At 47.1% G+C, this 25,978-nt stretch overlaps 1 protein-coding gene across 50 annotated transcripts in view; it reads right to left on the reverse strand.

Moving 5' to 3' along the window:
• Positions 1–16,614, reverse strand: part of ATXN2 (ataxin 2) — a 146,707-nt gene extending 130,093 nt beyond the window's left edge. For 28 of the 50 annotated variants that reach the window (XM_054663571.1, XM_054663565.1, XM_016924240.3 and 25 more), the window contains exon 1: positions 16,022–16,614. In XM_054663571.1, coding sequence (XP_054519546.1) covers positions 16,022–16,281 — 260 coding nt within the window. In that variant the 5' untranslated portion in view covers positions 16,282–16,614. The remainder of the gene's footprint in view (positions 1–16,021) is intronic. The other 22 variants (XM_054663578.2, XM_054663575.2, XM_054663573.2 and 19 more) reach the window with 4 other exon arrangements.
• Between the last annotated feature and the right edge of the window lie 9,364 nt (positions 16,615–25,978).

Below are 25,978 nucleotides of genomic sequence, written 5' to 3' on the forward strand. Positions count from 1 at the left end.
TCCGCTCACTGCAAGCTCTGCCTCCCGGGTTCACGCCATTCTCCTGCCTCAGCCTCCCAAGTAGCTGGGATTACAGGCGCCCGCCACCACGCCCGGCTAATTTTTTGTATTTTTAGTAGAGACAGGGTTTCCCCATGTTAGGCAGGATGGTCTCGATCTCCTGACCTCGTGATCCACCCGCCTCGGCCTCCCAAAGTGCTGGGATTACAGGCACGAGCCACCGTGCCCGGCCAGTATCTCAGTTTTTAAAGAAGGTATTCTTTTTTTTTTTTGGAGACAGAGTCTCGTTTTGTCGTCCAGGCTGGAGTGCAGTGGCACAATCTTGGCTCACTGCAACCTCCACCTCCTGGGTTCAAGCGATTCCCCTGCCTCAGCCTCCCGAGTAGCTGGGACTACAGATGCGCACCACCATGCCCAGCTAATTTCTTCTATTTTAGTAGAGATGAGGTTTCACAATGTTGCCCAGGTTGGTCTCGATCTCCTGACCTCGTGATCCACCCGCCTCAGCCTCCCAAAGTGCTGGGATTACAGGCGTGAGCCACCGCGCCCAGACAAGGAAGATATTCTTTCTCTTTTAATAGGTAAATAAACTAAGCCTGAGAGTGGCTGAGTAACTTGCCCATTCAAACATGTGACCAAGCAGTTAAGTGCCAACCATTCAAGAAATAGGGATACAATCAATAGTGAACAAAACAAAGTTCCTGCTTTCATAGAGCTTAAATTTTAGTTACTAAAGAGTGAACCATGGCCAGGCGCGGTAGATCATGCCTGTAATCCCAGCACGTTGGGAGGCCCAGGTGGGCGGACCACCTGAGGTCAGGAGTTCAAGACCAGCCTGAACAACATGGCGAAAACCCCGTCTCTACTAAAAATATAAAAATTAGCTGGGCATGGTGGTGGGTGCCTGTAATCCCAACTATTCAGGAGGCTGAGGCAGGAGAATCACTTGAACACAGGAGGTGGAGGTTGCAGTGAGCCAAGATCGCACCATTGCACTCCAGCCTGGGCAACACAGCAAGACTCCGACTCAAAAAAAAAAAAAAAAAAAAAACAGTGAACCATGATTCCAGCTTAGACTGGAGTTGCCAGATAAAATACAAGATGCTCAGTTAAATTTCAACTTTAGATAAGTAACTTTTTTCTATGCAATTTAATACACAATTATACTAAAAAACTGGTCAATGTTCATCAAAAATTCAAATTTAACTGAGTGTCCTGTATTTCTATTTGCCAAATCTGACAACCCTAGCTTAGATATAACCTCAAAACTCTTCCTCAATCCTTTTACTGCGTTTCTGTGGCTCTAAAGCAGTAACTTTTTTGACTATATCAATAAAAAATTACTTAAAAAAAAATTTTTGGCTAGGCACGGTGGCTCATCCCTGTAATCCCAGCATTTCTGGACGCCAAGGTGGGTGGATCATCTGAGCTCCAGAGTTCAAGACCAGCCTGAACAACATGGCAAAACCTCATCTCTTCAAAAAATACAAAAATTAGCCAGGCATGGTAGCGTGCTCCTGTACTCCCAGCTACTCAGGAGGCTGAGGTGGGAGGATCGCTTGAGCCCAGGAGACAGAGGTTGCAGTGAGCCGAGACTGCACCACTGCATTCTAGCCTTGGTGACAGAGACCCTGTCTCAAAAAAAAAAAAAAAAAAAAAAAATTCATTGAACTGTTGCTGCTCGTGGCAGAGCAGGACTAGTCCATAGGCAATGTGCCCAGAGTTGGCCAAAAATTACATTTTGAATTACAATGCAGTATATATACATTAACTCAAACCAAAGCTTAAAACAATTCTTGGCAGCTGGGTGCAGTGGCTCACACCTGTAATCCCAGCTCTTTGGGAGTCGAGGTGGGCAGATTACGAGGTCAAGAGATCAAGACTATCCTGGCCAACATGGTGAAACCCCATCTCTACTAAAAATACAAAAATTAGGCCGGGCACAGGGGTTCATGCCTGTATCCCCAGCACTTTGGGAGGCCGAGGCAAGTGGATCACCTGAGGTCAGGAGTTCAAGACCAGCCTGACCAACATGGAGAAACCCCGTCTCTACTAAAACTAAATACAAAATTAGCCAGGCATGGTGGCGCATGTCTGTAATCCCAGCTACTCAGGAGGCTGAGGTAGGAGAATCGCTTGAACCCGGGAGGCAGATCGGGCCATTGCACTCCAGCCTCGGCAACTAAGAGCGAAACTCCATCTCAAAAACAATTATTTCAATAATGCAATGCATCCTAACACTTCTTATTCTTTTTCATTTTTCTAAAAATGCTTGTCATAATCCACTAATGTGTTTCACAATCTACTAAGGGGTCATGACCTGCAGATTGAAAACTACTTCTTTGGGAGATATAAAAAATCATTTAACCTGGTGTTATGAGTCACCATTATGAGCACATTAATTAACTACACTGTGCTATAAAACAGTAATGCCCTTAGGGCCTAAGGTATACAGCTATAAACTTACAGTCAAAACTCCCAGGCCGGGAATGGTGGCTCACGCCTGTAATCCCGGCACTTTGGGAGGCCTAGGCAGGTGGATCATCTGAGGTCAGGAGTTCAAGACCGGCCTGGCCAATGTGGCAAAACCCCGTCTCTACTAAAAATACAAAAATTAGCCGGGTGTGGTGGCGGGCACCCGTAATCCCAGCTACTCAGGAGTCAGAGGCAGGAAAATCGCTAGAAGCTGGGAGGCAGAGGTTGCAGTGGGCCAAGATTGTACCACTGCACTCCAGCCTGGGCAACAGAACAAGATTCTATGTCAAAAAAAAAAAAAGCCAGGTGCGGTGGCTCACGCCTGTGGTCCCGGCACTTTGGGAGGCTGAAGCAGGCGGATCACCTGAGGTCAGGAGTTCGAGACCGGCCTGGCCAAAATGGGGAAACCCCGTCTCTACTAAAAATACAAAAATTAGCCCGGTGTGTGACCAATATCTGTAATCCCAGCTACTCAGGAGTCAGGCAGGAGAACTGCTTGAACCTGGGAGGCGGAACTACAGTGAGCAGAGATGGTGCCATTGCACTCCAGCCTGGGTGACAAGAGCAAAACTCCATCTCAAAAAAAAAAACCTCCCAGAATGGTATACTTGTTGAGCTCTTGTGTCTGTTTTTTAGTAGTTTCCAGGCTCTTTGCTTTGTTTTTTTGAGATAAGGTCTCATTTTAACGCCCAGGCTGGAGTGCAGTGGTGCAATCATGGCTCACCTCGACGTCCAGACTTAAGTGAACCACCTGCCTCAGCCTCCCAAGTAGCTGAGACTACAGAAGTGCACGACCATGACTGGCTAAATTTTTTGTATTAATATTTTTTGTTGAGATGGGGTTTCCCTGTGTTGCCCAGGCTGGACTTGAACTCCTGGGCTCAGGTAATCTGCCTGCCTCAGCCTCCCAAAGTGTTGGGATTACAGGTGTGAGCCACCATGCCCAGCCACCAGTCTTCCAATTTTTTTTTTTTTTTTTTTTTTTTTTGAGACAGAGTCTCACTCTGTGGCCCAGGCTGGGGCACAGTGGCACAATCTGAGCTCACTGCAACCTTCACCTCCCGGGTTCAAGCGATTCTCCTGCCTCAGCCTCCCAAGTAGCTGGGATTACAGGCGCCCGCCCAGCCCCAAGTCTGGTTTTTTTGTTTGTTTTTTTTTTTAGACGGAGTCTCCCTCTGTCGTCAGTGCAGTGGCCCGATCTCGGCTCACTGCAACCTCTGCCTCCCGGGTTCAAGCAATTCTCCTGCCTCAGCCTCCCAAGTAGCTGGGACTACAGGCACACATCACCATGCCCATTTAATTTTTTTGTATTTTTAGTAGAGATGGGGTTTCACCCTGTTGGCCAGAATGGTCTCAATCTCTTGACCTTGCAATCCGCCCTCCTCAGCCTCCCAAAGTGCTGGGATTACAGGGGTGAGCCACCACGCCCGGCCCTTTTTCTGTTTTTTAGTAGAGACAGGGTTTCACCATGTTGGCCAGACTGGTCTCGAACTCCTGACCTCAAGTGATCCACCCTCCTTGGCCTCCCAAAGTGCTGGGATTACAAGCATGAGCCACCGCACCCAGCTAAGTCTTTCAACTTTCTATCACGCTACTGTTATTTCTCATTGCTGTTAATATATCTGCCTCTGAAAACATTGCTTTTCTACTTGCTGCCAGTATGTACATCAGAAAAGAAAGCTAGATAGAATCATGTGTAAAGTAAAAGTTCTCAAAGAGGCCATAAAGAACTCTCCAGACCAGAGGCTAAAGCAGGAGGACAGTTTAAGCCCAGAAGTTGGAGGCCAGCCTGGGCAACATAACAAGAGCCCCATTTCTACCAAAAAAAGAAAAAAAAAAGAACTCCCCTTTCTAAAATCTGCTCAAGCTTCAGTGAAAAGACATTTAGTCTTCAATTCCTGATTTCGAAATGTGTTTCAGGAATGAAAATAGTTAACTGCACAAAGTCCACAGTAAATGTTTATAAACCCGAAAAGAAAAATGCAGTACTTGTTTCAAAACCCGCCCTTTATAAAAAACTAAAATTATAATCAAGATTAATTCCACTTAGAAAAATTAAGAATATTTTAACATGACTTTAAAAAGCAATATGAAAAACGTCAATGAAAACTATTTGACCTGGCCAGCCACGGTGCCTCACACATGTAATTAAAGCACTTTGGGAAAACTAGGTGGGTGGATCATTTGAATTTAAGAGTTTGAGACCAGCCTGGGCAACATGGCTAAACCCTGTCTCTACAAAATATACAAAAGCCAGGCATGGTGGCATACACCTGTAGTTCCAGCTACTCGGAAGACTGAGGTAGGAGGACTGCTTGAGCCCAGGATGTTGAGGCTGCAGTGAGCCATGACCATACCACTATACTCCAACCTGGCCAACAGGGTAAGACTCAGTCTCAAAAAAAAGGAAATTTAAAAAAAAACTGATCATTGGCAACACTGTTCAATAAAGCCTCTCAAGGCAATGGTTTCAGGAGACCAACATTCTAAAGTTCTGATACAGTTAATAAAAATAAACCACGTTCACTTATATTGCCAACAAGCCTCATACCACAACTAATGAGTTTTACAAAGACTTCATTATAGAATGAAATTTTATTCCATTCCCAAAATGTAGTTAGCTATTAATCATGGCACGAAACTGACATTTTCGGGCTGGACACAGTGGCTCACACCTGTAACACCAGCATGTTAGGAGGCCTAAGTTGGGTGGATCACTCGAGGCCATGAGTTCAAGATCAACATGGCAAAACTCCACATCTACTGAAAATACAAAAAAACTAGGCAGGCACTGTGGGGCGCACCAGTAGTTCCAACTACTTGGGAGGCTGAGGTGGGAGGATGGCTTGAACCCGGGAGACAGAGGTTGCAGTGAGCCGTATTTGCAACACTGCACTCCAGCCTTAGCAACAGAGCCAGATCCTATCACAAAAATAAATAAATAAATAAATAAATAAATAAAACAAATTGACATTGTAAAGTCACTTGACACAACTTCAGGGTTAAATTACAAGCAATCTATGTAAGAATCTTTAAACGTTAATGAGAATTTCAAATTTTCACGTGAATGCAAACACAAATAATTACCAGCAAATAAAAAGTTAAGGTTGCCAGGCATGGGAGGCCAAGGCAGGTGGATCACTTGAGGCCAGAAGTTCCAGACCAGCCTGGCCAATATGGTGAAACCCCATCTCTACTAAAATACAAAAATTAGCCAGGCGAGATGGTGAGTGCCTGCAGTCCCAGCTACTCAGGAGGCTGAGGCAGAAAAATCGCTTTAACCTGGGAGGCAGAGGTTGCAATGAGCCAAGATCGCGCCACTGCACTCCAGCCCGGGTGACAGAGCGAGACTCCGTCTCGGAAAAAAAAGAAAAAAAAAAGTTAAGGTTAACAGCTGTGACAAGTTTTCATAAACAACCCAGACTCATTAAAAAAATACCAAACCAGGCCGGATGCGGTGGCTCATGCCTATAATCCCAGCACTTTGGGAAGCCGAGGCGGGCAGATCAAGAGGTCGGGAGATCGAGACAATCCTGGCTAACACAGTGAAACCCCATCTCTACTTAAAATGCATAAAAAAAATTAGCCGGGCATGGTGGCGGGCGCATGTAGTCCCAGCTATTTGGGAGGCTGAGGCAGGAGAATGGCGTGAACCTGGGAGGTGGAGCTTGCAGTGAGCTGAGATTGTGTCACCGCACTCTAGCCTGGGCGACAGAGCGAGATTTCTCAAAAAACAAAAAAAAAAAAAAAAAAAAAACCTAAACCAAACTGGTCACAGTGGCTCACATCTGTAATCCCAGCACTTTGGGAGAACGAGGCGGGTGGATCACCTAAGGTCAGGAGTTCGAGACCAGCCTGGCCAACATGATGAAACCCCATCTCTACTAAAAATACAAAAATTAGCCAGGCATGGTGGCACACAGCTATTATTCCAGCTACTCAGGAGGCTGAGGCAGGACAATCACTTGAACCTAGGAGGCGGAGGTTGCAGTAGGCCGAGATCACAGCACTGCATTCCAGCCTGGGTGATAGGGTAAGATCCTGCAACACACACACACAAACAATAATAATAATTTAAAAAATCAGCCGGGCATAGTGGCTCACACCTGTAATCCCAGCACCTTGGGAGGCCAAGGAGGGCAAATTGTTTGAGGTCAGGAATTCAAGGCCATCCTGGGCAACAGGTAAAATCTCTGTCCCTACAAAACAAAAACAAACAAAAAAGCTAGGCGCAGTGGCTTACGCCTGTAATTCCAGCACTTCGGGAGGCCAAGGTATATGGATCGCCTGAGGTCGGGAGTTCGAGACCAGCCTGGCCAACATGATGAAACCCCATCTCTACCAATAATACAAAAATTAGCCAGGTGTAGTGGCGCATGCCTATAATCCCAGCTACTCGGGAGGCTGAGGCATGAGAATCATTTGAACGCAAGAGGCAGAGGTTGCATTGAGCCGAGATCCTGCCACTGCACCCCACCCTGGGCAACAGAGTGAAACAAAAATTTTGCTGGGCATAGTGGCGCATGCCTGTGGTCCCAGCTACTCAGGAGGCTGAGATAGGAGGATCACTTGGGCCTGAGAACTCGAGGTTGCAATGAGCCATGATGGCACCACTGCACTCCCGCCTGGGTGACAGAGCTAGAACCTGTCTCAAAAAAATAAGGCGAGGCGCAGTGGCTCATGCTGTAATCCCAAAACTTTGGGAGGCCAAGACAGGCAGATCACCTAAGGTCAGGAGTTCAAGACGAGCCTGGCCAACATGGTGAAACCCCATCTCTACTAAAAAAAAATACGAAAATTTGCCAGGTGTAGTGGCGCATGCCTGTAATCCCAGCTACTCAGGAGGCTGAGGCAGGAGAATCACTGGAACCTGGGAAGTGGAGGTTACAGTGAGCCGAGATTATGCCACTGCTTTCCAGACCGGGTGACGGAGTGAGACTCTGTCTCAAAATAAATAAATAACCAAGGATTTAACATTTATGTAGATTTCACACCACGTAAGTACAGAACCACATACATTAAAAACAAAGAAAAGAAAATAGACCTCCTATTTTAGCAAGCCAAAATCAAGGTTACAAAAAGATATCCTGAAGGGCAAGTACTGTCCATGACTGTATTCCATAAAACAAGCCTGTTAGGGGGCCGGACGCAGCAACTCACGCCTGTAATCCCAGCACTTTGGGAGGCCGAGGTGGGCGGATCACAAGGTCAGGAGATCGACACCATCCTGGCCAACATGGTGAAACCCCGTCTCTACTAAAAATACAAAAATTAGCTGGGCATCACAGTGTGCGCCTGTAGTACCAACTACATGGGAGGCTAAGGCAGGAGAATCGCTTGAACCCGGGAGGCAGAGGTTGCAGTGAGCTGAGATCGTGCCACTGCACTCCAGCCTGGTGACAGAGCGAGACTCCATCTAATTAAAAAAAAAAAAAAAAAAAAAAACAGGCCTGTTAGGAACCAGACTGCACAACAGGAGCTGTGTAAGCATTAGCACCTGAGCCCCACCTGTTAGATCAGGTGCAGCATTAGGTTCTCATAGAAGCACAAACCCTACTGGGAACTGCATATAGCAAGAGATGTAGGTTGTATGCTCTTTATGAGAATCTAACAAATGCATAATGATCTGAGGTGGAACAATTTTTTTTTTTTTTTTTAGACGGAGTCTCACTTTGTCCCCCAGGCTGAAGTACAGTGGTGCGATCTCAGCTCACTGCAAGCTCTGCCTCCCGGGTTCATGCCATTCTCTTGCCTCGGCCTCCGGAGTAGCTGTGACTACAGGCGCCCTCCACCGCGCCCAGCTAATTTTTTTGTATTTTTAGTAGAGGGGGGTTTCACCATGTTAGCCAGGATGGTCTCGATCTCCTGACCTCGTGATCCGCCCGCCTCGGCCTCCCAAAGTGCTGGGATTACAGGCGTGAGCCACCGTGCCCGGCCGGTGGAACAGTTTCATCTCAAAATCATCCCCTGCCCCTATGGAAAAACCATCTTCCACAAAACCGGTCCCTAGTGTTAAAAAGGTTGAGGACCATTGCCTTAAAATACACAGCATGATCTTGTGTATATATTACGTCTCTATTTATTTCAAGGGAGGGGCCCCAGAACTTAAAATTTAAAAATAAAAATAAAGGGAGGGGGCTCGGTGCAGTGGCTCACACCTGTAATCTCAGCACTTTGGGAAGCTGAGGCAGGAGGATCACTTGAGCCCAGGAGTTTGAGACCAATCTGGGCAACATGGCAGGACCCTGTCTCTACAAAAAATTTAAATGTTAGCCAGCTGGTGTACACCTGTAGTTCCATCTACTCAGGAGGCTAAGACAGGAGAAATGCTTGGCCCCAAAGATTGAGGCTGCACTCCAGCCTGGGTGACAGAGGGAGACCTTGACTCTAAAAAAATAAATAAAGGGAGAGGTGTAATAAAATCCTACAAATGTTGCTTTGGGCAAGTCCCCTAATCTCTCAAAGCTTAGAGTTTTTGCCTTCCATTTTTAAGATTTAGGATTTTTTGTTGTTGTTGTTGTTACTGTTTTTTAAGAGACAGGGTAGGCTGCGCATGGTGGCTCACGCCTGTAATCCCAGCACTTTGGGAGGCCAAGGCAGGTGGATCGCTTAAGGTCAGGAGTTCGAGATGAGCCTAACCAACATGGTGAAACCCTGTCTCTGCTAAAAATACAAAAATTAGCTGAGTGGGGTAGCAGGCACCTGTAATCTCAGCTACTCAGAAGGCTGAGGCAGGAGAATCGCTTGAACCCGGGAAACAGAGGTTGCAGTGAGCTGAGATTGCACCACTGCACTCCAGCCTGGGAAAGAGCAAAACTGTCTCAAAAAAAAAACAAAAAACAAAAAAAAAAACACCTTAGCTCATGAGGCTGGGCGGGGGTGGCTCACGCCTGTAATCCCAGCACTTTGGGAGGCCGAGGCAAGCGAATCACCTGAGGTCAGGAGTTCAAGAGCAGCCCGGCCAACATGGTGAAACTCCATATCTACTAAAAATGCAAAACTTAGCCAGGCATGGTGGCGGGTACCTGTAATCCCAGCTATTCGGGAGGGCTAAGGCAGGAGAATTGCTTGAACCTGGGAGGCGGAGGTTGCAGTGAGCCAAGATCACGCCACTGCACTCCAGCCTGGGTGACAGAGACTCTGTCTCAAAAACAAACAAAAAAAACCCTTAGATGGTAACAGTAACATCATAGATGACCCAGATATCCTTTGAAAAAAAACAAAAAAAACACAAGTACTTTCATTTAAAAAGATACGGCAGCAGCCAAGCACGGTGGCTCATGCCTGTAATCCCAGAACTTTGGGAGGCTGAGGCGGGTGGATCACCTGAGGTCAGGAGTTTGAGACCATTCTAGCCAACATGGTGAAACCCCGTCTCTACTAAAAATACAAAAATTAGCCGGGCGTGGTGGTGTGCGCATGTAGACCCAGCTACTCAGGAGGCTGAGGCAGGAGAATCACTTGAACCCGGGAGGCAAAGGTTGCAGTAAGCAGAGATCGTGCCACTGCACTCCAGCCTGGGCGACAGAGCAAGACTCCGTCTCAAAAAAAAAAAAAAAAAAAAAAAAAAGATAATAGGTGTGACTGTTAATAAACTGTTTACATCTCCATTGAAGTTGTCACAATCACTTGAAATAGCTAAAAAAAAAAATAGGGTTTTGTTCATGCTCAACTATTTACACAACATCAAAATACTATCACTAGTCAAAACAGAAAATTGTAATTCTAGAGAACAATCTTCTAAAACCTTAAAATTCGTTTCAAAGTAAAAAACCATACTTTGCTAAGGTGACAGTTCTAACACGGCTGTAGCTATTTAGGACAAAAAAATGAGATCCTCCTTTTTTTGTTTGTTTGTTTGTTTTGAGACAGAGTCTCGCTCTGTTGCCCAGGCTGGAGTGTAATGGCATGATCTCAGCTCACTGCAACCTCCGCACTCACTGCAACCTCCGCGATCAAACAATTCTCTTCCCTCAGCCTCCCAAGAAGCTGGGATTACAGGCGCCCACCACCATGCCTGGCTAATTTTTGTATTTTTAGTAGAGATGGGGGTTTCACCATGTTGGCCAGACTAGTCTCAAACTCCTGACCCCAGGTGATCCACCCGCCTCAGCCTCCTAAAGTGCTGGGATTACAGGTATGAGCCACCGCGCCTGGCCTTGAGATCCTCCTTTAAGTCAAAATATATGGCTATTAAATAGCTACAATATGAGTTAACATCCCTTATGTAAAAGTAGAAACCATTGCTAATTAGAGTAACACTGAAAATACAAGTTTACATTTAACCAAAAAAAGGAACACCATGACTGATCCCATGTTTTCACTGTTTCAGAATGTGGAATCTTTAAGCAACTACAGGCTTACACTTTTCTCTTAAAAAAAAAAAAAGAAAAAGAAAAAGAAAACCAAAGCAAGTTTTGGCCCAAACTTAAAAAGTTTATTTTCTCCACATACTTGAAACAAAAACTAAACTAATTAGGTAAAATACATAAGCCCAAAAGAAAAACAAAACATGTCTCTTTGGTTAGTAATAGCCATCTACAATTTACCTCTAATGACCCTCAATGTCAATTAACTTTTTTGGTCTAACTTCAGAGATGGTTAGTATCAATGTGCACATAAAAGAATAACAAAGGATGATGCCATTTAAACCTTATAAATTACTAATGAAGCCACATGACTAATTAACCTAGATAAAAAGCAAATGGCTAAATACCCGACCTTCAAATCTTTGCTCAAATGTTAGCTCCTCAATTAAGTTCCCCCAATCCATTTAAAATTGTAACTCATTCCCCTCCCCACACTCCCTATACCTTTAATCTGCTTTCTTCTAATTCCATAGCTCTTATACACTATTATACATAGGCTGGTAATTTAATGTCTCATTGTCTGCCTAGTCACATTAGAATGTAAACTCCAAAAGGACAATATGTTTGCTTTATTCACTGATTCATCCCAAAAACCCCGTGTACATAGATGCTTCGATAAAGCTGTATTCAACGTAGATATTTTAGGCCCTTCTACAAGATATTTAACTGCAAAAGATGAACAGTCTCACTGAAATTTAAATGGAAGCATGATGAACTACATTAAATCACAGCACTTTTTTTTTTTTTTTTTTTTTTTTTTTGAGATAGAGTCTCACTCTGTCTCCCAAGCTGGAGTGCAGTGGCGCAATCTCAGCTGACTGCAACCTCCGCCTCCTGGGCTCAAGTGATGCTCCTGCCTCAGCCTCCCAAGTAGCTGGGATTACAGGCGCCTGGCTAAACAGCACAATTTTTAAGTTGCAATGCCTCAAGAGGAAGAAGCAGTAAAAATACTAAGCTGAAAATCACTAAAAGAAAAATATTTTATTCAGACTGAATCCTGTATCCCAAGCAATTCTAATGTCATATTATTTAGGTTTAGGAATAGAGTAACAATTGTAAATCCATATTTTTATTTTTAATGGGGAAGGGAATGTAGAAGAAGAAGAAGAGTCAACCAGCGAAAATTCCCAATAGTGCCATGAAATTACAAAAAAGTTACCAAAAATAACTTGGTCATAGGTTAGCAGCTAATAAAAAACACTTTCAGATGAAAAAGAAAGGTTAACAACAACAACAAAGCTTTAGAACAGTTCCTCAGGAATTTCATTCCTGCACTTTACTCAGTACTATCAGCACGACAGATAAACCAAGTACCCTCATTAATAATAATGGTTACAGGTTTCAAAACATCTTCACATATATTACCTTATTAAATCCTCAGAGGAACCAAATTAAACTCAAATATCAATAATCCAGTAACTAACAAAAGCACTTAATAATATATGCACTTGACAGTAAAAATGCAATTTTTCCTTTAAAAATTCCCCACAATATTTGACAAACTACAAAGAAACCATTCCATGGAAGAGCAACCTTCTTGGCACTGGAAGTAATACAAGTCTTCTAAAGAATAATAGAGCACCGCTAGCAAGAGCCATAAAAATCCTGAAGCCCTCTGAACTAGTAAAACCACTCTTGGTAACTTTCTCTAAGGAAATAATTACACTGAAGCAAAAAGCTTTTTAAAAATGTTCACTGCACCACTATCTATAACAAAAAAGTGGAAACCCAATTCCCAACAATAGAATGGTTAAGTAAAAACCTTACAGCCGGGCGCAGTGGCTCACGCCTGCAATCCCAGCACTTTGGGAGGCCGAGGCGGGCGCATCACCTGAAGTCGGTAGTACGAGACCAAACTGGCCAACATGGTGAAACCTTGTCTCTACCAAAAATACAAAAATTAGCCAAGCATGGTGGAACATTCCTGTAGCCCCAGCTACTCAAGAGGCTGAGGTGGGAGAATTGCTTGAACCCAGGAGTCAGAGGCTGCAGTGAGCTGAGATCGTACCACTGCACTTCAGACTGGGCAAACACCGAGACTCTGTCTCAAAAAAAAAAAAAAAAAAAAAATTTACATTTACAATACAACGTTCAGGGGAAAAAAGCTAACTACAAAATAACATACACAATCACCTCTACTACATAAAAATGAAAAGGTAAAAAGCAAAAATAAGAATTAGACTGATGGTTGGGGGCAGTGGCTCATTCCTGCCTGTAATCCTGGCACTTTGGGAGGCCGAGGCTGGCGAATCACTTGAGGTCAGGAGGAGTTCGAGACCAGCCTGGCCAACATGGTGAAACCCCATCTCTACTAAAAATACAAAAATTGGCCAGGGGCAGTAGCTCACGCCTGTAATCCCAGCACTTTGGGAGGCCAAGGCAGGTGGATCACTTGAGGTCAGGAGTTCGAGACCAGCCTGGCCAACATGGCAAAACCCCGTCCTCACTAAAAATACAAAAAAATTAGCCAGGTGTGGTAGCACGAACCTGTAATCCCAGCTACTCGGGAGGCTGAGGCTGGAGAATCACTTAAATGAACCCAGGAGGCAGAGACTGCAGTAAGCTGAGATCAGGCCACTGCACTCCAGCCTGGGCGACAGAGTGAGATTCCATCCAAAACACACACACACACACACAAAATTAGATTACAGTAAAATTATGTTCTAATATTGTGATTACATTATCTTTCCTAAAACAGCCACCTTCAAAAATATGTATAACAAAGAACAAAATAAATCACTTCTGAAAGTCATGAAAAACTATTCACACACACACACACAAAAAGTCAAATTATGAAATGTTTCTTAAAGCAGATGTGAATTTCCAGACTTTCAAGAATATTTTGCTATCTCGAAACTTGTCAAACCGAATGCTGCATTTTTTTCACCCTTGCTCTCAGAGACTTATTTTCACTGTTGATACGCACAAACCTAAGTGAGGAGATTCTAGAAGCTGAAACTTATTTACAAGGAATGCAGGAAAGTGATTCAAATTCAAAGTAATTCTACAAGTACATTAACGATCTGTTCAAGAATAAAACTTCACATTACACAAATCCAACACAGTAAACAAAATTTCACCTATTCATCAGAAAGAATAAGGGCTGCCATTTAGGTCTCAAGTAAAAGAACTTAAAGCAAGGAAAAATCTAAATTAACCTTAAATTGTTGTAAAGCCTCAAGGAACAGAAAAAAGACCTTGTGGTACTAAAACATTCCAAATATCTTTGATCACTCAAACTACTCAGAAGCAAATTCTCTTATAATCTAATTTTTAAGCCTAGTAGTCAATGCAACTTAATAACCTTAGTTTTAATGTTTATATATTTGAACATGTTGAATGTATCTGCCAAATCTCTTCCTAATACCTAAGAAAGTAAAAACAGAATACATCCTTTTCTATAAAAATTGTATTTTAAATTTTTTCATTTTTCGCTAGATGCCAACGAAAAAGGGAAACTGAAGTTACCCTACTTGGGGAAACGATCACTTCATCTGAACTAGTTTGGCTAAGTAGTGTTTGGGATGCTTCAGACTCAGAGAAGGGGAAGGGGGGGGCGGGGCGTGTAAAGTCAAATAACCGACTGTTTCCGCCCCCTTTGAAGGCAGCAGAATTCCTTAAAAACCAGCTGATTCCTCTTGATGGGGAATTTCTGCTGTAAATAAAAATTCTTTGGAAATGGGTTGCTGAAAATGTGTTTTCAAAAAGAAAACTCGGGTGAATGAAAAATCCTCTTATTCCACCTTCCAAAGCCCAAGATGCCTATTTAAGGAGGACGCCGGTCACCCGCCATCAAGCCGGCGGCCTAGGCCTAAAGAAGGCACAGTAGTGCCTACAACACGGATGGACTTGAGGCACAAGGGAAATGGACTTGCGTGCCCTTGGTAAGCTCTGGCGGCACTCCCGAAGTTAAGGACACCGGCCACAATGGAATGGAGTCTATTGACGTTTGCTTCTCCCTTTGAACACTAAGCATTTTCTTAGTTCGTGAAATACGAACTGACAACCGCCCGCCACCCCCAACAGGCCCTCCTGCACAAACACACCCTCGAGTCAAACCCAGTTAGCCGGGACAACACTGAGCCCCCAGCCCCTACTACAACCCCGGCTTAGGAGGGAAAAAGACGCTAGTAAACACCCGCCTTTCTGCCTTCAGGAACCCGACCACGTCCCCTGCTGCAATCTCTCTCTCCTAGCATTTCCGAAATTGGGGCGGGGGTTGGGATAAGTGCGCAGGGTGCCCGCCCCCTGCCACCAGCACCGCCACCCCGGATCTCCAGGGTCCAGCCTGGGTCCAGCCCTCACCCACCGATGTTCCACAGGCGCCTTCTCCACTGCGGCCTCGAACAGCAATGCGGATCGGCCACCACCCGCGCGCCGGAGAGGTCTGGCGGGGGAAGGAGGAAGGCCGGGACGGGGCCGGGCACTCCCCACCCCTTCCCTTCCCCAGGTGGGGGAGGGTGGAACGCTGCCGGAGGCCACATGGAGCCCCACGATTTCAGGGGAGTTCGGGAGCCCCCGCCGCCGCCTCGGACACGAACGCAGAGGGGTGCGGGGGCCAAGGCCCACCTGTCTCCACCCCGTCCTCCCATCTTTCCCAGGACTGGGAGGGGGCGGGGAGAGAGCCCCGACAGACCCTGATGATTCCGGAGGAGCCCGGTGCCTACCCCTTTAACCGGCACGGGGGACGCGGCCCTAACTTCTCCCCTCCCGAGATGTCCCCCATGGAGGGGGACATGTTCCGGAAAACGCCACCAAAACCTCCAGACCCCTCCAACGTTCACACCTAAACCGGGAGTGGAGGAGCTGCCCGAGCATCCCCACGCTGCGGGCGGAGGATCGTGCGGAAGGGGGAGCCGGGGCTGACCATCGCCGCTACCCGAGAACCCCTCCCAACACGCGTGGGGAGGGGAGGCCGCCCGCTCCCTCCATCTTGACCGCTGGGGGAGGGGGCGGGGATGCTGCGGGAGGCTGGACAGGCCTGACAATCCCAGAGGACCCCGGCTGCGCCCACCGGCCGAGCCTCGGGGCTCAGGCCCGAGCGAGTCTCCCCCGCGCTGCCGGCCCCCAGCCCACCCCGGGTAGCCCGGCGGGTCACGGGGCGGGGACGGCGGCGCGGGCCGCGGGGGAGGGGACGCCGGGCCCGGAGCGGAGGGGGCTGGGATGCCGACACCCACCTGCCCAGGCCGGGCCTCCCGCCGCCGGAGGTCGCCGCGACCACCGAGGAGGGAGCCGTGGCCGAGGACGAGGAGACCGAGGACGAGGACGGCGAAGGCGCGGCGGCGGGCGACGCTAGAAGGCCGCTGCCGCCGGGCTTGCGGACATTGGCAGCCGCGGGCGGCGGCTGCTGCTGCTGCTGCTGCTGTTGCTGCTGCTGTTGTTGTTGTTGTTGTTGCTGCTGCTGCTGCTGCTGCTGCTGCTGGGGCTTCAGCGACATGGTGAGGGGCCCATACACCGGCTCGCACGCCGGGCGGGGACAGCCGGGAGCCGGGCGCGCCAAGGAGACGCCGGAACGCGGCGGGGACGCGCGGGCGCCGAGCGGGGAGGCGCGGGTTGGCGCGGCCGGAGGGGCGCCCGGGCTGGCGAGGGGGAGAAGGAGGACGACGAAGGGGCGGGGAGGCCCGCCGAGACCAAGGAGCCGCCGGGAGCCGGGCCGAAACGCGCCGCCGCCGTTGCCGTTGCTACCAAAACAGTCTGAGGCGGAGGGAGGCGAGCTCTGCCGGGAGGGAGGGGGGCCGGGGCCGGGCGGGGGAGGGGCGGCGGAGGGATACGGTCCCGGGGCCGCGCCACCGCCGCCCCGCCCGCTCCGCCGCGCCGGCCGCTGGAGCGAGCGCCACCCGGGCCACCTGGCTGCGGCGAAGCGGCGAGACTCGGTGGCCACCGCGGGACTCCGAGGAGCTGCGGCCGCTGAGCGCATCGGAGGGCGGGCGCGCCGAGGCACCGGGTGGGAGCGGAGGTGCGTATAGGGACTCTTTACCGGAAGTCGGAGGGGTCGGACGGAAGCAGAACGTGAGGTGGCCCCGGGGCCGGGAGGGACACGTGAGGAGCGGGCGGCGCGCTGGGTTGCTTTCTCGGGGGTCGGGTGAGGGCCAGGCGGCGGTCCCTACCCGGATCCGCCCTCCTCGAGGCGGGTCTGCTCTTCGGGGAGGGCGTGTCGGTCTCAGCCTCTGGGGCCTGCCTGGTGTGGAGGACAGGAGAGAAGCATTTCTTCTACTGTATTCCTTCAGCGTCTTCACTTCTGCGGGGACCTCGTTTGCCCCCACCTGATGCAACCCAGAAAATGGACTGCGAGTGTCTTGGGGCGGAGAATGTGTCTTGCTACGTGTAAAGCACCTAGAACCCTGCCAGATTCAGGGGACACAGCATCCTGCCGTTTTCCTGCCGTCCCCCGCCCGCCACACAGTAGGCGCTCCAGTGGCTCTGGGCATCTACCAGGCAGGCCGCGCTGTCCTGCCCTGCCGGGGCTGGAGTAGAGCAACCTTCCGGGGCCACCCACATCTGGGTACCTTTTCCCCACTTTTTCCACCCCAGCCGCGCACAGTCACCAGAAAACTCTTTTAGGTATCTGACCTTCATTTGAACCTATGTTCCCTCACTTGAACTTCTTTTTCCTCATTCATGAGATTCTAAAGGAAATATATGGGATTGGGACTGGTAGAACTACGGATAATGGGATCTCCCTCGGTAGAGACAGAACCGACCTCAAAAGAATGTGCGAACTTTAGACCTTGGACCCTTTAGAAGTTTTAATTTAACTTACCCAGCCAGCACAGTAGACTCTTTTTAAAATGTGTTGCAGTTAAACTGGAAGCAAGTGGAAAGTAGGTAACTTTTTTTTTTTTTTTTTGAGCAGTGAATCTGTTGTTTTTTAAAGTGAAATGACTTCAGGAAATAATAGGGGAAGAAACACCAAAATTCCCCTCAGTGTCCTAGAACTGTCCAGATAAAGGTAAAGACTTAGATAAACGTGGAGAATGATTGAACCAGCAGTTTTCAGTAGCCCAACTGAAATTAACCTCCTGGATAGTCCAGGCAAAAATGATCATTGTATTCTGCCAATGTAGGAAATCAGTTTTATTTCCCATCTAAGGTAAAAAGTAGATCAAGGGACCATTGCAAAACCCTTTAAAAATTAACCTAGCCTAGCCAACATGGTGAAACCCCGTCTCTACCAAAAATATAAAAATTAGCCGGGTGTGGTGGTGGGCGCCTGTAATCCCAGCTACTTGGGAGACTGATACAGGAGAATTGCTTGAATCCGGGAGGTGGAGGTTGCAGTCAGCCGAGATCATGCACTCCAGCCTGGGCGACAGAGCGAGACTCCGTCTCAAAAAATAAATAAATAAATAAATAAATTTTAAAAAGTAACCTAAAGGAAACTGGAACTAAAAAACCAGTTGAGGAAACAAAAAAATACCTGTACCCGGCTGTGGTACAGGCCAGGGCTGCTGTGAGGGGAAGCTCCTGGAGAGGGTGACATGGGGCAGGGACCTAAATGAGCATGGGCATGAGGATCCTGGGGAGAAACGCTCCAGGTGGAGGGCACAGCGAGGGCAAAAGCTATGAGGGGGGAGTCTGAGGAACAACAAGGAGGCCTGCAATGGAGCAGGTCGGCAATGGTGTCCCGTTATATTCTTTCTTTAATAGAAATACAAACACTTGGCCTGGCGCGGTGGCTCACACCTGTAATCCCAGCACTCTGGGAGGCCGAGGCGGGTGGATCACCTGAGGTCAGGAGTTCAAGACCAGCGTGGCCAACATGGTGAAACCCCATCGCTACTAAAAATACAAAAAAATTAGCTGGGCGTGGTGGTGGGCATCTGTGATCTCAGCTACGCAGGATGCTGAGGCAGGAGAATCGCTTGAACCCAGGAGGCGGAGGTTACAGTGACCAAAGACGGCACCACTGCACTCCAGCCTGGGCAACAAGAGCGAAACTTTATCTAAAAAAATAAAAATAAAAAAATACAATCACTTTTCTCTGATTGGAATCAAGGTCCCAGAATACAATCTTAAGAACAAGTTTTGGCCAGTGTGGTGGCTCACGCCTGTAATCCCAGCACTTTGGGGGGCAGTGGCCGGTGGATCACCTGAGGTCAGGAGTTCGAGACCAGCCTGGCCAATGTGGTGAAACCCCATCTCTACTAAAAATACAAAAATTAGCTGGGTGTGGTGATGCGCACCTGTAGTCCCAGCTACTTGGGAGGCTGAGGCGGGAGAATGGTGTGAACCTGGGAGGCGGTGCTTGCAGTGAGCGGAGATCACACCACTGCACTCCAGCCTGGGCGACAGAGCGAGACTCCGTCTCAAAAAAAAAAAATAGTAAGTTTCAGGTCGATGCAAGTTGAATAAGAAGGCCTAGGCTGGATACAGTGGCCTACACCTATAATCCCAGCACTTTGGAAGGCCAAGGCAGGCAGATCCTTTGAACCAAGGAGTAGGAGACCAGCCTGGGCAACATAGTGAGACCCTCCTCTCCATAAAAAATTTTTCAAAATTAAGAAAAAAGAAGGCCTGAAGCTGACATAGCTGAGAAAGTTTGTTTTAACTCACTACCATTGAATAAAAACTTAACAGTTTTATCAAGATATAATTTACATACTATGAAATTCACCTATTTTGTGTACAATTTAATGATTCTCAGTAAATTTACACAGTAAATTTGCACAACCATTGCCACTAATTTCAGAACATTTCCATTACCCTAAAAAGATCCTTCTCAATGGTGGGCAGTTTGGTTCCCATCCTTAGCCCCAGGCAACCACTCATCTACATTTTCTCTCTATGGATTTGTCCAGATTTTTCACATAAGTAGAATCTTACAGCATGCAGCCTTTTGTGTCTGCCTTCTTTCATTTGTCATAATGTTTTTGAGGTTTATCTAAGGTTGTGGCATGTAGCAGTATTTCATTCCTTATTATTGCTATGTCATATTCCATGTATGGACATACCACATTTTGTGTCTACTTTCCAATTGGTGGATGTTTAGATTGTGTCAACTTTTTGAGTATTATGAAAATGCTGCTGGGGCTGAGATTGGTGGCTCACTCCTGTAATCCCAACACTTTAGGATACCAAGATGGGAGGATCACTTGAATACCCCGGAGTTTGAAACCAGCCTGGGCAACATAGAGAGACCCTGTCTCTATGAAAAACTTTAAAAATAAAAAATTAGCTGGTTGGCCGGGCGTGGTGGCTCATGCCTATAATCCCAGCACTTTGGGAGGCCGAGGTGGGTGGATCACCTGAGATCAGGAGTTCGAGACCAGCCTGGCCTACATGGTGAAATCCCGTCTCTACTAAAAATACAAAAAATTAGCCAGGCGTGGTGGCGGGCACCTGTAATCTCAGCTACTTGGGAGGCTGAGGCAGGAGAATTGCTTGAACCCAGGAGGCGGAGGTTACAGTGAGCCGAGATTGCACCATTGCACTGAAGCCTGGGTGACACAGCAATACTCTGTCTCCAAAAAAAAAAAATAATAATAATTAGCTGGTCATGGTGACACGCACCTATAGTCCCAGCTACTAGGGAGGCTGAAGCAGAAGGACCGCTTGAGCCCAGGAGATCAAGGTTGCTGTGAGCTACGAATGCGCCACTGCACTCTAGCCTGGGCAACAGACCAAGACCCTGTCTCGTTCAGTTAATAGAGTTGCTAAAACACACACACACACACACAAAGAAGAAGAAAGAAAAATAATAATGCTGCTATGAACATTTGTGAACATATATCTTCATGTGGATATATGTTTTCATTTATCTTGGGTTGGTTCCTACAAACGAAATTGTTGGGTGATGTGGTAAGTTTATTTATTTATTTTTATTTTATTTATTTATTTATGGAAACTACCTTTTCTCTGGACTTCACAAGGCTTAAGCTTTATGTGAAAATATCAGAGTAGGCTGGGCACGGTGGCTCATGCCTGTAATCCCAGCACTTTGGGAGACTGAGGTGGGCGGATCACCTGAGGTCAAGAGATCGAGACCATCCTTGCCAACATGGTGAAACCCTGTCTCTATTAAAAATACAAAAATTAGCCAGGCGTGGTGGCTCACACCTGTAATCCCAGCACTTTGGGAGGCCAAGGCGGGCAGATCACGAGGTCAGGAGATCAAGGCCATCCTGGCTAACACAGTGAAACCCCGTCTCTACTAAAAATACAAAAAAATAGGTGGGTGTGGTGGCGGGCGCCTGTAGTCCCAGCTACTTGGGAGGCTGAGGCAGGAGAATGGCATGAACTCGGGAGGCGGAGCTTGCAGTGAGGTGAGATGGCGCCACTGCACTCCAGACTGGGCAACAGAGTGAGACTCTGTCTCAAAAAAAAGAAAATACAAAAATTAGCTGGGCATGGTGGTGTGCGCCTGTAGTCCTAACTACTCGGGAGGCTGAGGCAGGAGAATCGCTTGAACCTGGCAGGCAGAGGTTGCAGTGAGTCAAGATCATGCCACTGCACTCCAGCCTGGTGACAGAGTGACACTCCATCTCAAAAAAATAAAATATATATATATATATATTAGAGTAATGCACCTTAAAAGAAGTGGTGTGTCAGGCAGCCTCTATGGCGGTCCCAAATGATTCTTGCCTCCTGGTGTTCAGACACTGTGAAATCCTCCCCACCTGAATTTTAAAACAATACTTTTTTTTTTTTTTTTTTCGAGACAGGGTCTTACTCTGCCAACCAGGCTGGAGTACAGTTCCACAATCTGGCTCACTGCAGCGTCTGCCTCCCAGGCGGTCCCGAGCAATCCTCCCATCTCAGCCTTCAGAGTATCAGGGACTACAGGCGTGCACCACCACACCCAGCTAATTTTTGTTAGTTTTGGGGGATTTGTTTGTTTGTTTTTAGGCAGAGTCTTGCTGTCTTGCCCAGGCTGGAGTGCAGTGGCACAATCTCAGTTCACTGTAACCTCCACCTCCTGGGTTCAAGTGATCCTCCCCGCTCAGCCTTCCATGTAGCTGGGATTATAGGCATTCACCACCATGTCCAGCTAATTTTTGTATTTTTAGTAGAGACGACATTTTTTCGTGTTGGCCAGAACTCCTCACCTCAAGTGATCTGCCTGCCTTGGCCTCCCAAAGTGCTGGGATTACAGGTGTGAGCCACCACACCACCCAACCAACAAGTGAACATTTTGAATGCTCTCCTTTCCCCCAAATGATTTTCAGACACCCCTTTAAACAAAAGCAGAGAGTCAGAGAGTTGTCTGCAAAGGCAGTGAACAGTACTCTCCTGAAAGAGTTCTGATATTGAGAAGTGTTACTAAAATTTCAACTTCAAAAATAGCTATGGTCATTTCAGCCACTATTTCAGAAACGAAAAAATATCTCAAGTGAGAGAGCTTGGAGACAGACCTGCAGACTTGGGAATCTAGTCCAGTAGATTCTATACTTGCTTTCTGATTTTCATTGACCCTCCAGCAAGCCACAGGGCCCTTTTATTAGCCTGTTAATAATTTTCTTTTCTTTTCTTTTTTGTTTTTTTTGAGACAGATTCTTGCTCTGTTGCCCAGGCTAGAGTGCAGTGGTGTGATCTCAGCTCACTGAAACCTCCACCTCCTGAATTCAAGTGATTCTTCTGCCTCAGCCTCCCGAGTAGCTGGGATTACAGGCGCCTGCCACTGTGCACGGCTAATTTTTGTATTTTTAGTAGAGGTGGGGTTTCGCCATGTTGGCCAGGGTGGTCTCAAACTCCTGACCTCATGATCTGCCCGCCTCGGCCTCCCAAAGTGCTGGGATTACAGGTGTGAGCCACTGCGCCCAGCTTTTTTTTTTTTTTTTTTTTTTTTTTTTTGGAGACAGAGTCTTGCTCTGTCTCCCAGGCTAGAGTGCAGTGGCACAATCTCAGCTCACTGCAACTTCCGCCTCCTGGGTTCAAGCGATTCTTCTGCCTCAGCCTCCTGAGTAGCTGGCACTACAGGTGTGCGCCACCACACCTGGCCAATTTTTTTATTTCCTTTTTTTTTTTTTTTTTTTTTTTTTTGAGACAGAGTCTCGCTCTGTCGCCCAGGCTGGAGTGCAGTGGCGCAATCTCGGCTCACTGCCAGCTCCGCCTCCTGGGTTCACGCCATTCTCCTGCCTCAGCCTCCCAAGTAGCTAGGACTGCAGGTGCCTGCCACCAGGCCTGGCTAATTTTTTGTATTTTTAGTAGAGACGGGGTTTCACCGTGTTAGCCAGGATGGTCTCGATCTCCTGACCTCGTGATCCGCCCGCCTCGGCCTCCCAAAGTGCTGGGATTACAGACGTGAGCCACCGCGCCTGGCAATTTTTTTATTTCTAATAGAGACAGGGTTTTACCATGTTGGCCAGACTGGTCTCGAACTCCTGACTTCAGGTGATCCACGCACCTCAGCCTCCCAAAATGCTGGGATTACAGGCATGAGCCACCATGCCCGGCTGAGCCTGTTAATTTTCATCACTTCAATGATTAATCAAGTCTCGGGATTTGGGGATGACAAACTGATGGAGCTATGTGGAGCAGAACTGTGAAGAGTGATTTGCTTGCACTGACTACAGAAGCACATATCACGTGATCCAGTATTCCTGGCAATTCACATTTCTGCAATCATGCCTTTTCATTTCTCTTCCCTTGATCTTGCTTAATGTATGATGGTATATTATTCACTAAATACTCTTGATTTCACTTTCAAAAGCATGAAAATTAATTCAAATCAGAACTAACTTGCATCCCCCCAAATTCATCCTCTTCAAGTTTTTGTATAGACCAATCTTCATTTAAAAAAAAAAAAAAAAGCAGATGTAATATCAAAAATAGGACCATGGCTAATTAAACCAATGTTTTTTTTTCTAACCACAGTTACTCAGAATTCGTAGAGGCTCATCTATTTGTAGACACTCCAGGAATCCCAAAAGAGTAAATGCAATAAAAAACATTATTTTTTAAAAAATGAAAAGTGTTTGGGGGAGAGGGCTTCCAGGAAGGCATTATTTATATACCTTGTGTGCAAAGTAACAACTTTCCCATAGCTTTGAAAAAAGTGGAGGGTGGGGAGCTGCAAAATTGTAGAGAACACAGCAACATTATTTAAAGAGCTTTTAAATGAGCCATTCCCTCCAAACAAGCACACTCCTGGTTGTTAAGTTGCTCGTTTTGTTTTACCTTGTGGGATAGAATAATGATGCAGTAACATTATTCACAAGGCAAAGCTGGTTGCCAGCTGAAATAGACACAGAAGAAAGAATTCTTTATTTTTCATTGGAAATGCTTGGGCTCTGCAGAGCCAGAAATTTAAAGAAACTCAGCCTTTTGTTTTTCCTCTTTCTCCCTTTTTTGTTTTTATTCACCCTCTTTTTGGGGGTGAGTTTGGTGGGCAGCCTGTTGTTTCAGGGCCACAGATTTATGGAAAGCAGAAGATCTGAAGTATGCATGATTTGGAGAATGCAGGAAGGGATTTAAAATGGATGTGTGCAGACCAGTGACAGCTGAACTGGCCATTAGCATGGGATCTTGTTAGTTTGCTTCGGGATATGGTGAGTCCTACAATGGAACCCCAGAAGAGTCAGACTATAATGAATACTGACATTGCTGACCTTCGATCTCAGAATAGGGACTTGGATACTTGTTCCCCAGTAGAATCACATATGGGCTTAACCATACACACCGTTTTGCTTAAGCCCTCATATTATCAAAATATTTATTTTCCACAAGGTAAGGCAGGCTAGAGAACAATAATGAAAATAATAATTGTAGACCTTTACATGGCATTTACTATGTGCCAACCATGTTCTAAGTGCTACCTGCACAATAACTTGCTCATTGAATCCTTGTAACAACCTGCTGCTTCTCAGTGCCAAGGACAGTTTTGCCCCAGCTCCATCGCCCCCTCAGGAGACATTTGGCAATGTCTAGACACATTTCTGTTTGTTACGATTGGAGGGGAATGCTCCTGGCATCTTGTGAGTACAGACCAGGTATGCTGTTTGTGATATTGTTAAATATAGGTATTTGGTGTTTGTTCTGGTTTTCTGGCACACAACTCCTAAAATTCTCAAAATCTCCAAAGTGATGGACAGCCTCAGTATGAGGGCTGGACATAGGAAAGACAATAATGACAGGGTTGGGACTCTTCAGCCCCATCCCCCAGCCTCTGGGGAGGGAAGGGAGGCTGAAGGTTAACTTGATCACCAGTGGCCAATGATTTAATCAATCATGCCGATAGAATGAAGCTTCCATAAAAACCAAGAAGAGCTGGGTTATGAGAGCTTTTATTTATTATTATTATTTTTTTTTTTTTGAGATGGAATCTTGCTCTGTCACACAGACTGGGTTGCAGTGGCATGATCTCAGCCCTGTGCAACCCCTGCCTCCCTGGGTTCAAGCGATTTTCATGCCTCAGCCTGCTGAGTACTGGGATTACAGGCATGCGCCACCACGCCCGGCTAATTTTTGTATTTTTAGTAGAGACGGGATTTCACCATGTTGGCGAGGCTGATCTCGAACCCCTGGCCTCAGGTGATCAAACCACCTCGGCCTCCCAAAATGCTGGGGTTACGGGCATGAGCCACTGCACCTGGCCTATTTTTTTTTTTTCTTTGAGTCGGATCTCGCTGTGTCGCCCAGGCTGGAGTGCAGTGGCGCGATGTCAGCTCACTGCAAGTTCCGCCTCCCAGGTTCACGCTATTCTCCTGCCTCAGCTTCCCAACTAGCTGGGACTACAGGTGCCCGCCACCATGCCTGGCTATTTTTTTTTTTTTTTTTTTTTTTGTATTTTTAGTAGAGACGGGTTTTCACCGTGTTAGCCAGGATGGTCTTGATCCCCTGACCTTGTGATCCGCCCGCTGAGCTAGAGCAATCCTTCTGTGTAAGCTGTCCAAAGTGCTGGGAATACAGGCATGAGCCACCATACCCATCCCTGAGAGCTTCTAGATAGCTGAAGAGGTGGAGGTTCGTGGAGTGTGACTTGCCCCTTCCCACATACCTTACCCTGCACCTCTCTTCCATCTGGCTGTATCTTTTGTAATAACAGAAGTGTTTCCCTCAGTTCTGTGACCCACCCTAGCAAAGTAATCAAACCTGAGGAGGGGATCGTGGGAACCCCGATCTCTTGCTGGGGCCCTGATTTACAGCCTGTTTTTGTGACTGGCATCTGAAGTCGGGGGTGTGATCCGATGCTATCT

This window comes from Pan troglodytes, chromosome 10 (assembly GCF_028858775.2).
Source record: "Pan troglodytes isolate AG18354 chromosome 10, NHGRI_mPanTro3-v2.0_pri, whole genome shotgun sequence".
NCBI lineage: Eukaryota > Metazoa > Chordata > Mammalia > Primates > Hominidae > Pan > Pan troglodytes.